Source organism: Zalophus californianus, chromosome 6 (assembly GCF_009762305.2).
Source record: "Zalophus californianus isolate mZalCal1 chromosome 6, mZalCal1.pri.v2, whole genome shotgun sequence".
Lineage (NCBI taxonomy): Eukaryota > Metazoa > Chordata > Mammalia > Carnivora > Otariidae > Zalophus > Zalophus californianus.
The window spans coordinates 45,732,174-45,745,264 of NC_045600.1; the positions used below are offsets into that span (position 1 = coordinate 45,732,174).

Consider the following 13,091-nt stretch of genomic DNA (forward strand, 5'->3'; position numbering starts at 1 on the left):
TTATTTTTTATTTATTTTAATTGATTTGGCAGAGAGAGTGAGAGAGAGAGAGAGCACAAGCAGGGGGAGGAGGCAGAGGGAGAGGGAGAAGCAGATTCCCTGCTGAGCAGGGAGCCTGACGCAGGGCTTGATCTCAGGATCCTGGGATCATGGCCTGAGCCGTAGGCAGACACATACCCCACTGAGCCACCCAGGCGCCCCTTTTATGCCATTTTAATGCTATTTTTATGTTTTGATTATTATAGCTTTGTAGTATATCTTGAAATCGGGAATTGTGATACCTTCAGCTTTGTTTTTCTTTCTAGATTGCTTTGGCTATTCAGGGTCTTTTGTGGTTACATACAAATTTTAGTATTATTTGTCCTATTTTTGTGTAAATGATGTTGGTATTTTGATAGAGATTGCATTGAATCTGTAGATTGCTTTGGGTAGTATGGACATTTTAGCAATATTCTAATCCATGAACATGGAATATCTTTCCATTTGTTTGTGTCATCTTTAGTTTCTTTCATCTGTTTTATAGTACAGGTCTTTTACCTCTTTAGTTAAAGTTTATTCCTAGGTATTTTATTCTTTTTGGTGCAGTTATAAACGGAATTGTTTTCTTAACAACTGTCCATTGTTTCTCTTTCTGCTACTTTGTTACTAGTATATAGAAATGCTACTGATTTCTGGGTATTTTGTACCCTGCAGTTTTACTGCTTACTTCTATTAGTTATTTGGCCAAGTCATTAGGATTTTCTATGTATAGTATCATGTCATCTGCAAATAGTGACAGTTTAACTTCTGTACCAATATGGACGCCTCTTATTTGTGATTGCTGTTTCTAGTACTTCCGGTATTATGTTGAATAAAAGTGTTATCTTGTTCCTGATCTTAGAGGCAAAGCTCTCAGTATTTTTTACCACTGAGTATGCTGTTAGTTATGAGTTTTTCATAGGTGGCCTTTATTATGTTGAGGTATGTTCTCCCTAAACCCACTTTTTTGAGACTTTTATCAGGAATGGATGTTGAATTTTGTCAGATGCTTTTTCTGCATCAATTGAGGTGATTGTATAATTTTTATCCTTCATTTTGTTGATATGGTGTATCGTATTGATGGATTTGTGAATTTTGAACCATCTTTGCATCCCCAGAACAAATTCCACTTGATTGTGGTGAATGATATTTTTAATGTATTATTGAAAGTGGTTTGCTAATATTTTGTTGAGGATTTTGCATCTGTTCATCAGGGATATTGGCCTGTAGTTTTCTTTTTTGTGTGGTGTCTTTTTCTGGTTTGGTATCTGGGTAATTCTGGTCTCATGATACATGTTTGGAACTTTCCCTTCCTCTTCTATTTTTTGAAATACTTTGAGGAGAATAGGTATTAACTCTTCTTTAAATGTTTGGTAGAATTCACTTGTGAATCCATCTGGTCCTGGACTTTGGTAGGTGTTTGATTACCTATTCAATTTACTTATGAGTAAATTGGATTTTCTATTTCTTCATGATTCAGTTTTAGAAGATAGTATTTTTCTGGAAATTTATCTGTTTTTTTTTTTTCTAGGCTGTCCCAATTTGTTGGCATATAATTTTTCATAGTAATATTCTCTTAATAATCCTTTGTATTTCTGTGGGGTCAGTTTTTACTTCTCTTTCATTTCTGATTTTATTTATTTGGGTCCTTTCTCTTTTTTTCTGGATAAGTCTAAGGGTTTATCAATTTTGTTTATCTGTGTTTAGAACCACCTCTTCGTTCCACTGATTTTTTTTTTTTTTTTAAGTCTCTGTGTCATTTATTTCTGCTCTAATCTTATTTTCTTCCTTCTGCTTACCTTGGGCTTTGTTCTTTTTCTAGTTCCTTTATGTGTAAGATTAGATTGTTCATTTGACCTTTTTTATTCCTTGACGTAGGCTTAAATAATACTATATATTTCCCTCTTAGAACTGTTGTTTTTTTTTTTTAAGAATTTCTTTTTAAATTTTTCTAAGTAATCTTCACACCTAGTGTGGGGCTCAAACTTAAAACCCTGAGGTCAAGAGTCACATGCTCTACCAGCTGAGCCAGGCACTCCTTAGAACTGTATCTCAGATCTCTCTGTTAATCTCTAGTTATTCTTTATAACATCCTATTCATCTGTCATAGATGTCATCATCTTACTTTCTGAGAATTGTATTTAAGAAGGTTTGGTTTTGTTCGTCTGTTTCCTGCAGTATCTCTGGTTCCCCAAGTTGTTTTTCTTTTCCTTTTCATTTGGTGTTTTTCATGTTAGAAACTGTGCATGCATTCCATTGCTGCTGTAGCAAATTTTACCATAAATTCAGCAGCTTAAACCAGCACAAATTTGTTATCTCACTGTTCATGTAGTTTAAAAGTCTGAGCACAGTGTGGCTCAGGTGGGTGTTCTAGTTAGTCTTATAAAGCTGAAAGTAAGGTGTCAACAAGGCTGTGTTCCTCCTGAAGGCTCTGAGAAAGAATTCTTCATGGTAGAATTTGGTTCCATGTGGCTATAGGACCAGGGTTTCTCCTTAGCTTGTCTACCAAAGGTCATTCTCAGCTTCTAGAGGCCTCCCAAATTCCTTGACATGTGGCTTCTTTCCTCTATCTTCAAAAACAGCAATAGCAACTCCAGTCCTTCCTACTCTTCACATCTGTCTGACCTCTCCTTCAGTCTCATCTTTCCTGTGCTTACCTCTCCTGCCTTCCTCTTCTATTTGGCAGGCCTCATATGATTACATTGGACCCATGAAGAGAATCCAGGGTAATCTCTCTTAAATCAGACGATTAGTAGCCTTAATTCCATTTGCAAAGCCTTTTCACAACAGTCCCTAGATTAGTGTATAATTGTATAATCAGGGACAGAAATTTTAAGGAGTTACTTCTAGAACTGTAGACCTACCACAGAGTCCTTTCTCAAATGTCTATCAATCACTGTCCATTCGTATATTTAATAATGGTGCATTACAAATACCAATAGGAAGTCCTACATTGAATGAGGTTTAGCTTATTACCCCTCTCTGGGATATTTAGACTTTGAGCAAGCTTTATCAAATGTCTGTATCTAAAAGATTGTTCCCTAGGGCTGTTTAGATTCTCCTCTAAGGGATTCTAAAGGGCATGTATTTAAGGGGTAGGTTTAATCCAGTATGGGACAGGATTTTTTTTTTTTTTTTTTCTATTTTCAGTGCTTGGTCATGCTTGATGTTTGGCACTATGAGTCAGTATGTTTCCCATTGGTATTTCCTTTTGCAAACACCTTGATTTTATTTTTTTTCCTTTTTTTAGTCATCTATTACTCTCCCAATCTGGCTTCTGTCTCCCAAAATTTTTCTGACTTTTTTTAATGTGATATTTTCTTCCACCCTTTTTGTCCTTAAAAGTACATGTTTTACTTATTTCTTTAGTATGATTTTGGAGAGGATTGAAAATAAATGCACAGGTTCGGTATACATGTTTAACAAATTCTCAAAACAAAATTAATTAATTTATTTTAAAAGATTTTATTTATTTGACAGAGAGAGACACAGCGAGAAAGGGAACACAAGCAGGGGGAGTGGGAGAGGGAGAAGCAGGCTTCCCGCTGAGCAGGGAGCCTGATGTGGGACTCGATTCTAGGACCCCGGGATGATGACCTGAGCCGAAGGCAGATGTTTACCAACTGAGCCCCCCACGTGCCCCCAAAATTTATTTTAAACTAAAATCTGATTATCTTACCTGAAAACCCTTCTCTGCTCCCCAGTTCCCCACTTCCTCACCACATAGTTTCTGGTACATATAAATAGCATTTATGTAGTCCATCTTCCACCAAATTTGTCTTCTACTTGTTAACATACTGATTTTGAACATTACATTTCATTGTTATATAGTATATCTTTGTGTTATAAAGAGGTCCTGGATCATTACTTTGTAGAGTGACTCATAAATGCTAGTTTATATTTATTACTGAAGTATAAAATTTAGCATGAATGAAAGACAGCACTGTATTTTGGTATACCCATTTTAAAATAGTCCTCCAGGTGTATTTTAGTTAAGTATAAACTTTGTTTAATTACTTATGCTCTTTACCAGGCCCACTTTTACATGTGATTCAGATTTCTAAATTCACCAGTTTAATTCTTAATACGAGGCATGGTAAGTAAATCAGTCCTAAATTCCTGTATGAATGAAATAATTAGTATATTATGTGGAGGTATAGGTTTACTTTTTTCTTATAATGAAATGAAAACTTACTTGTAGACTTCATGTATAGTCAGTGGCTACCCTGTTCCAATGTAGAACTGCCTATCATTTGAGAAATGTCATTCTCTCTACCCCCGCCCCCCACCGCCCTTCCCTTTTACTTAAGCTACTAGTTGTCAAGAAGTGGGAATCAGAATCACCTATGGAGCTTTTTTTTTTTTTTTTTTTTTGAGATGTAATTGACATATAACATATTCATTTCAGGTATGTAAAATAATGATTTAATATTTGTATACATCATGAAATGATCACCACAGTAAGTCTAGTTAACTTCCATCACCAGCGCTTTTATTAAACAAGCTGCTGGAAGCCCTGAGTCACTAAGAGTATATGAAGGTATGACTGAAGCATATATTTTTAGTAGTATTTTTAACTTCACAAGCAATTCTCATGGACACATATGGTTTAGAACTTTTTTATATGCTTATGACTGACCCAAAAGCTAGTTACACTTAACAATATTCATTCTTCTAATAACATTAATAGCTGGTTTGTGAGCTGGACAGGAAATGACCTAGGAACAAAAATCTCAAAAGGGTGAATCATGTGAAATAGTGATTCTCAAGCAGAAGGCACACGGCAGAAACATCTGGGATGCCTTTTCAAATTAAACATGTGTGCTTTCCCCTCTCCCACTAAACCTGACTATGGTGAACTGTGGTAGAAACATGGCCTGTATCTTAGGCGTGACTCACTGTATGTCCTTTTATACTTTTTTAAGATTTTTCACCCTGTACCAGTACATGATTTACTTTGAGGGGATGAATGGTGGGTGGAGAGATAGATTACTACCACCACCCTACCCGACACTTGATACTGAAGTAGTGATTATTCAGAAGCTTGGGATTATGTTGTAATGCCTTTCTTATCTCCCAACATGGCAGGATGGCATTTAAAGCCGAGGGTATACTGAGAATTGAAAGTGTAACTCATAAGTGATTAGGTCTCAGAATGTTAAATTTTGTTTATTTTAAAAATAAATAATAGGAAATAATGATTCAGTTCTATTAATTAAATATGACTCAAAAATATACTTGAAGTATATTGAATTGTGAATCTACATAAAGCAATTAATGCTAATGCATTAAAACTCAAAAATTACATTTGAGGATAGGTTAACTTCTTTTTACCTGGAATATACAAGAATAAAGAGAATCTTTGGTTTTTAATTAGGTAACTTTAGCTAAAGAATCAAAGAATGCCTAGGTGGCTCAGTTGGTCAAGTGGCCTACTCTTGATTTCAGCTCAGGTCATGATCTCAGGGTCCTGGGATCAAGCCCTGCATGGGGCTCTGGATTCATCTCAGAGTCTGCTTAGGATTCTCTCCCTGTCTCCCTCTGCCCCTCCCCACCCCCTACTCGTGTTCTTTTTCTCTCTCTCAAATAAATAAATCTTTTTAAAAAATAAAAAAATAAAAGAAATCAGACATGCCTGAAAGCTTTTTTTAAAAAGAAAGTGATGATTTAAGGAGCAAGCGTTTATTTTTAACATGATTTCTGCTGCTTAGTACTTAAAATGTACTTACCTCATTATTAATAATTAAAGAGCAGTTATGTCACCTGTTCTCTGGTAACATGTCTGTTCAGGACAGTTTTTCTGGTAATTCTGTTTTTGTGTTTCAGAAAAACATTCCCCAGAAAATAGCCTGTAAAATAGAGGACAAAACAAAAACCTGACCTGTACCAGTGTGTTCATAATAGTAAAATTCAGATAACCAATACAGAAACAGAAAAAACAACATATAGTTAGTAAAAGGTTTTTTGGACTTATTTTTTAAACATTGGATGAGGTGTATATAATATAGATTTTTTTAAACAATTTTATTTATTCGAGAGAGAGAGAATGAGAGAGAGAGCATGAGCAGCAGAGGGAGGGGGAGAAGCAGACTTCCTGCTGAGTGGAGAGCCATATGCAGGGCTTTATTCCAGGACCCCAGGATCATGACCTGAGCTGAAGGCAGACGCTTAACTGACTGAGCCACCCAGGTGCCCCTAAGATAGATTTTTTTAAAAAAGAAACTCCAGTGTGGTTTGCAGTGATTGCTACCATCCAATTTACATGAAAATTAACTCTGATTTGAAGAAACCTAATAGAAAAAAAATGAAGAAACCTAATAGAAAAATCAGTGAAGGAAATATAAATGGCTAAAAACTCTTGAGATGTACATCACTAGTAAATAAATGTAAATTAAAACAAGGAAATAAACATACTGTTTTTCAAGTAAGCAAAGCTTTAAAAAACACATGTGCCCAACTTGCTCCACTTTTGCCTTAAAATTATTATAACCTTTGACCTAGTAATTCCACTCCAATGCATTCTTGAAGAAATAAAATGTGGAAAAATACGTACACAGATAGATGTTTGTAAAATCATTATTTATAATGGGCTCAGTATTAGAAGAATGGTTAAATTATGCTACATTTACACAGTAGAATTTTATATGTCTATTAACATAATCCCTTATTTACATAGCCATATTCCATTTTTCAAGAATAGGTTTTAAATGACTCAGTTATTTATACTTTTGTCATTTCCAAATTTCTACCATAATTGCATATTTTTTTAACTAGAGAAAGACATTAATACCCAGTACTTAACGAAGTACTTGTTATGTGCCAGGCCTTGTTCAGGGAATGTTACCTGTATTAGTCATTTAATTTTCACAACAACCTTCTGAGGTACTATTATTCTCATTTTACAGATGAGAAAACTCAGACACTGGCAAGCTGAGTAAGCTTGTCCAACGTCACAATAAATAGTGGAGCTGAGATCTGAATGCAGCTAGTTTGGCTGTGTGTTTCTGCCTCAAACTGTGTCCCACCAGCTCTACAGCAGTCTGCTCCATACTGGTTTCAGGTCCCCTACAAACAAAAAGCTTCCTGAATTTGTAATACTGGATTGAATCTAGTGGATATTGTGAGCTCCTGAAGATACAAACTGCCGAATGGAAAACTCCATCTGATCCAGTAATTTTTAGCAATCTGTAGCATTACAAGTTATGCAGTGGTTTGAATTTTGTTGTCTATTCTACTTAAGACACTGACAAACAGTGAGTGTAGTGTTACCAAATATACAGACCTAGTCCTCCTCCTTTCTGCTGCATTTTTCATTTTTGGTTTTTCTTGGCTCTTCTCTTTACACCCTTTATTTTTAAATTAACCTAATTTTGGTATAATTGGTGTATAATAAACTGTACCCATTTGAAGTATACAATTTAATGAGTTTTCACAGATGTTTATATCTGTGAAACTATACCACAGGATAGAAAATATTTCTATTAGCCCTCAAACTTTAGTCAGACAACTATTTATTTGCTCTTTCACACAGATTTATTGTCATTTTCTGGAATTTTATGAACAGAATCATATATATGCTTCTCTAGTTGGCTTCTTCTACTTAATGTAAGGATTTTGAGATACATTCATGTTATTGTATGTCTCCATTGTTTCTTTTTACTGATGAGTTGTGTTCCATTGTGAGTAGTATCACACTACTCTACATTGGAACATCTACACACTACATTTTTGTATCAGTATTCCACTGATACGAAAATACCACATTTTGTTTATCAATTTGGGTTGTTTCTAGTTTTGGCTTCAGTGAGTACAACTGTTACAATATGTGCTTTTCATTTTCTTGAGTAAATAAGTAGAAGTAGAATGGTGAAGTTGTATATGTTTAACTTTATAAGAAACTGCCAAACTTTTAAAAAATTGTCTCATTTCCCATTCCCACTGGCTGGGTATGAGAGTTCCAGTGCCTCCACATCCTCACCAACACTGGCTGTTACAGTCTTGTTAATGTTGGCTACTCTGATGGGTATATAATACTTCTCATAGTTTTAACTTGCATTTCCCTGATGCTTAACTGACTAAGCCACCCAGGTGCTTCTGTTAGTTTTGTTTTTTAATAAAGGATAATTTTTTGTGGAGTCTATGTATTCTATGTAAGAAATCTTTGTCTCCTTATTTTCTTTTAGGTCTATGATCCACTTAGAATTAATTTTTATATATTAGATAAGGGTTAATGTGGTTTTTTTTTTAAATCTGTGAATCTCTCATTTAGCATCGTTCATTGGTAAGATTTTCCTTTCCTCTTGAATTGCCATGGCACCTTTGTCCAAAATAATTGACCACCTATATATGGATCTGCTTCTGGGTCCTCTTCATATATACACCTTATCATTTAGCTAATAATTGCACTGTCTTGATTGTTGTAGCTATATGATGTCGAGTAGTCCCTCCAACTTTAGTCTTTTTAAAAATTGCTTAGACTATTCTGTTTGTTTTCATTTCCACACATATTTTACAATCAGCTTTTCATCTTGTATAAAAGAGCAGGTTTGGATTTTGACTTGGATTCCATTGAATCTTTAGCTCAATTTAGGGGAAACTGACTTCTTAACAATTCTTGCAATTCATGGACATGGTATGTAATATAAAATATAATGTTCTATAACTATTCATATGGGTCATTGTTAATTCTTTTTGTTACTTTCATTTAACATTTTTGCCTCTTACCAGATTCTTCATATGAATAAGATAAACACAGAAACTTGTCATTTCATACAAGGTAGAAGAGGTTGAATCAATTAAAACTTTGAGATTTGGTAATGATATGAAAGTATTTACATTTACTTCATGTATCATGTGTAACTTACAACATACAGAATGAATATAGGCTACCCAATAATACAAAGCTTTTTTAAAAAATTGAGGCATAATTGACATAAATATTATAATAGTATCAAGTGTACAGCATAGTGAATCAACACTTACATACATTGCAAAATGACCATCATATTCATTCTGCCATCACCATACAAAATTAATACTGTATTATTGACTGTATTCCCCATGCTGCATATCACATCCCCGTGGCTTATCTATTTTATAACTGGGAACTTGTATTTTTTTTAAGGTTTTTATTTATTTGTCAGAGAGAGAGCACAAGTAGGAGGAGCGGCAGGCAGAGGGAGAAGCAGACTCCCTGCCGAGCAAGGAGCCCAATGTGGGACTCAGTCCCAGGACCCTGGGATCATGACTTGAGCCAAAGGCAGATGCTTAACTGACTGAGCCACCCAGGCGTTGCAGAACTTGAACTTCTTGATCCCCCTCCACCCATTGCACCTGCCCCCTCACAACTCCCCTCTCTGCTAGCAAACACCAATTTGTTCTCTGTATCTCTGCATCTTGGTTTGGTTTGGTTTGGTTTTTTACATTCCACATATAAATAAAATTGTGGTATTTGTCTTTCTCTTACTCATTTCACTTAGCATAATATCCTCTAGGTCCATCCATGTTGCTGCAAATGGCAAGATTTCATTCTTTTTTGTGGTTGAGTAATATTCCTGTGTCTGTGTGTGTGTGTGTGTGTACATGTACACACACCACATCTTTATCCATTCATCTATCAGTGGACACTTAGGTTGCTTCCATATCTTGGTTATTATAAATAATGCTTCAGTAAACATAAACCTTTTTGGATTAGTGTTTTTTTGTTATCTTTGGATAGATGCCCAGTAATTGAACTGCTAGATCATAATCTTAGTTCTAGTTTTAAGTTTTTGAGGGACCTCCATACTGTTTTCCATAGCGACTGCACCAGTTTACATTCCTAAATGGTGCACAAGATTTCCCTTTTCTCCATATTCTAACACTTAATATTTTTTTTATAATAACCATTCTGACAGGTGTAAGGTGATAATATTGTGGTTTTGATTTGCATTTCCCTGGTGATGAGTGATGTGGAGCATCTTTTCGTGTGCCTGTTGGCTCTCTGTTGTCTTCTTTGGAAAAATGTCTATTCAGATCCTCTAATTGGATTGTTTGCTTTCCTGTTACTGGGTTGTATGAATTGTTTACTTATTTTGGGTACTAATCTGTTACTGGATATATGATTTGCAAATATCTTCTATTCAGTAGGTTGTCTTTTGATTTTGTTGGTTTCCTTTGCTATGTAGAAGCTTTTTAGTTTGATGCAGTCTCCTTTGTTTATTTTGTTTCCCTTGTCTTTGGAGTCAGATCAAAAAAAAAAATTGCTAAGACTGATGTCAAAGAGCTTACCACATGTTTTCTTCTAGGAGTTTTATGGTTTCAGGTCTTACATTCAAGTCTCTAATCCATTTTGAGTGAGGTTTTGTATATGGTCCAGTTTCATTCTTTTGAATATACCTGTCCAGTTTTCCCAGCGTCATTTACTGAGGAAACCATCCTTTTCCCATTGTATATGCTTAGCTCCTTTGTCATTAATTGACCACATACGTATGTATATATTCTCAGGCTCTTTATCTGTTCCATTGATTTATATGTCCATTTTTATGCAAATACTGTACAGTTTTGATTACTACAGCTTTGTAGTATAATTTTTTTTAAAGATTTTTTTTTTTTAAGATTTTATTTTATTTATTCATGAGAGAGAGAGAAAGAGAGAGGCAGAGGAGAAGCAGGCTCCCAAGGAGCAGGAAGCCTGATGTGGGACTCGATCCCAGGACCCTGGGATCATGGCCTGAGCCAAAGGCAGACCCTTAACCATCTGAGCCACCCAGGCGCCCCAAGATTTTTTTTTTAATTTATTTTCTTGACGGAGAGATTGACAGCAAGAGAGGGAACACAAGCAGGAGGAGTGGGAGAGGGAGAAGCAGGCTTCCTGCCAAGCAGGGAGCCCGATGCAGGGCTCAATCCCAGGACCCTAGGATCATGACCTGAGCTAAACGCAGGCACCCAACGGCTAAGCCACCCAGGCGCCCCGTAGTATAGTTTAAAATCAAGCGTGTATACCTTCGGCTTTGTTCTTCTTTATCAGGATTATTTTTGCTGGTCATGGTCGTCTTTGGTTCCATACAAATTTTAGAATTATTTGTTCTAGTTCTGTGAAAAGTATCATTAGAATTATTAGAATTTCAATAGGGATTGCATTAAATCTGTAGATTGCTTTGGGTAACATGGCTATTTTATTTTATTTTATTTTTTTTTATAATTTTTTATTGTTATGTTAATCACCATTCATGGCTATTTTATTAATATTGATTCTTCCAAACCACAAACACGGAATATCTTTCCATTTATTTGTGTCTTTATTTTTTTTTCATCAAGTCTTTATAGTTTTCATTGAATAGGTCTTTCACTTCTTTGGTTAAATTTATTCTTAGAAGGGTGGCTGGGTAGCTCAGTCAGTTGAACATCTGACTCTTGGTTTTGGCTCAGGTCATGATCTCAGGGTCATGAGATCCAGCCCTGCAATGGGCTCTGTGCTCATCACACAGTCTGCTTGTCCTTCTTCCTCCCCCTCTGCCCTTCCCCGTGCTCATGCTCCCACGCATGCACCACTCTCTCATAAATAAATAAAAATCTTTAAAAAAAAAACAAAACTAAAAAACCCAAAAATTTATTCCTAGGTATTTTACTTTTTTGATGTAGTTGTGAATGGGATCAGTTTTCTCAGTTTCTGTTTCTCATAGTTTATTGTTTATGTATAGAAACACAACCCTTTTTTTAAAGATTTTATTTATTTATTAGAGAGAGAGCAAGAGAGAACATGAGTGGGGGAAAGGGATCATGACCTGAGCCAAAGGCAGATGCTTAACTGACTTAGCCACCCACGTGCCCCAAAAAGAATACAACAGGTTTTTGTATATTGATTTTTTTTTTAACCTTGCTACTTCACTGAATTTTACTAGTTTATTAGTTCTAATGGTTTTTGATGGAGTAGTTAAGGTTTTCTATATATAGTATCATGTCATCTGCACATAGTGACAGTTTCACTTCTTCCTTTCCAATTGGTATGTTTTTCTTTTTCTTGCCTAGTTGCTGTGGCTAGGATATAAATTTAAATTTTTTTATGGTTTTAGTTAAAAAAATAAATATAAATAAGTTCTAATATTTTCTCTCTGAACCCTAGCAGATTGTTATCTCTACACTTCGAGGCTGCTACATTCATTAAATGGTTATGAATTGAATGCTTTGGTAGATTATTTGTAGAAGTGCCAAACTTCAGTCTTTTGCATGGCATTAACATCTGGCAAAACATAAACACATACATACACAGATGGAAATTATGAATTATTATACTGGACTGGATTAATAGATGGATTTACCAGATGTAAAGTATTTAAATTTTCCATTATGCTACTAAATAATGTTTCTTCTTATTTTAACAGATATCAGACACCCTGAAGAACTTTCTCTCTTGAAAAAACCCAGAGATCCAACTAAGAAAAAAAAGAAAAAGTTAGATGACCAGTCTGAAGATGAGGCACTTGAATTAGAGGGGCCTCTTATCACTCCTGGATCAGGTGAGACTTTGTTAGACTAAGCAGAGGCATAGTGTGAAAACCATGGATGTGTCTATATGTTTGTGGTCTTTTGACAAATGGTTTACATAGGTAGGAGAGTGATCAACTTTAAAAAAACTCTCCTTCAGCATTTTTTCCCTCAATCATGAAATCACCACTAGGGTCTGTCATGTGCAAATCATCGTGTCAGGTGTTCATAGTTGCATCAATAAAAAGGAAGGCTGGTTCTCTGCTCCGGAAGAATAAAAAAGGGGCAATACCTTAACTGGGCTCAGTTTTTTGCATTGTAAAAAATTGGACAGTTTTTTAGTATTTAGTTCCTTTTTTCTGTATTCTGTGAAAACCACACTTACTAAGACATTATTACTTCTGTGGGTTACTTAAAATCTTTGTGCTTTGCATATACTGGTCCCTTTGCCTTTTCACCTTTTTCCTTTAAGGTTTTGCCCCTTTAAGAAGCTTTCTTAGATTTCCTTCCATTACCTCCCCAACCTGAATTAGGTATCCTTCTATTTTAAGACACCAGACTTTTCTGTGTTTGGTATTGTACTGCATGTTCTTACCTTTCAAATTGTG

The 13,091-nt window shown here is 35.3% G+C and overlaps 1 protein-coding gene across 4 annotated transcripts in view; it reads left to right on the top strand.

Annotated features, from left to right (window-relative positions):
- The window catches only part of FERMT2 (fermitin family member 2), a 93,832-nt gene that overhangs the window by 54,063 nt on the left and 26,678 nt on the right, over positions 1–13,091 (top strand). For all 4 annotated transcript variants that reach the window (XM_027570452.2, XM_027570454.2, XM_027570453.2 and 1 more), the window contains exon 4: positions 12,381–12,515. In XM_027570452.2, coding sequence (XP_027426253.1) covers positions 12,381–12,515 — 135 coding nt within the window. The remainder of the gene's footprint in view (positions 1–12,380; positions 12,516–13,091) is intronic.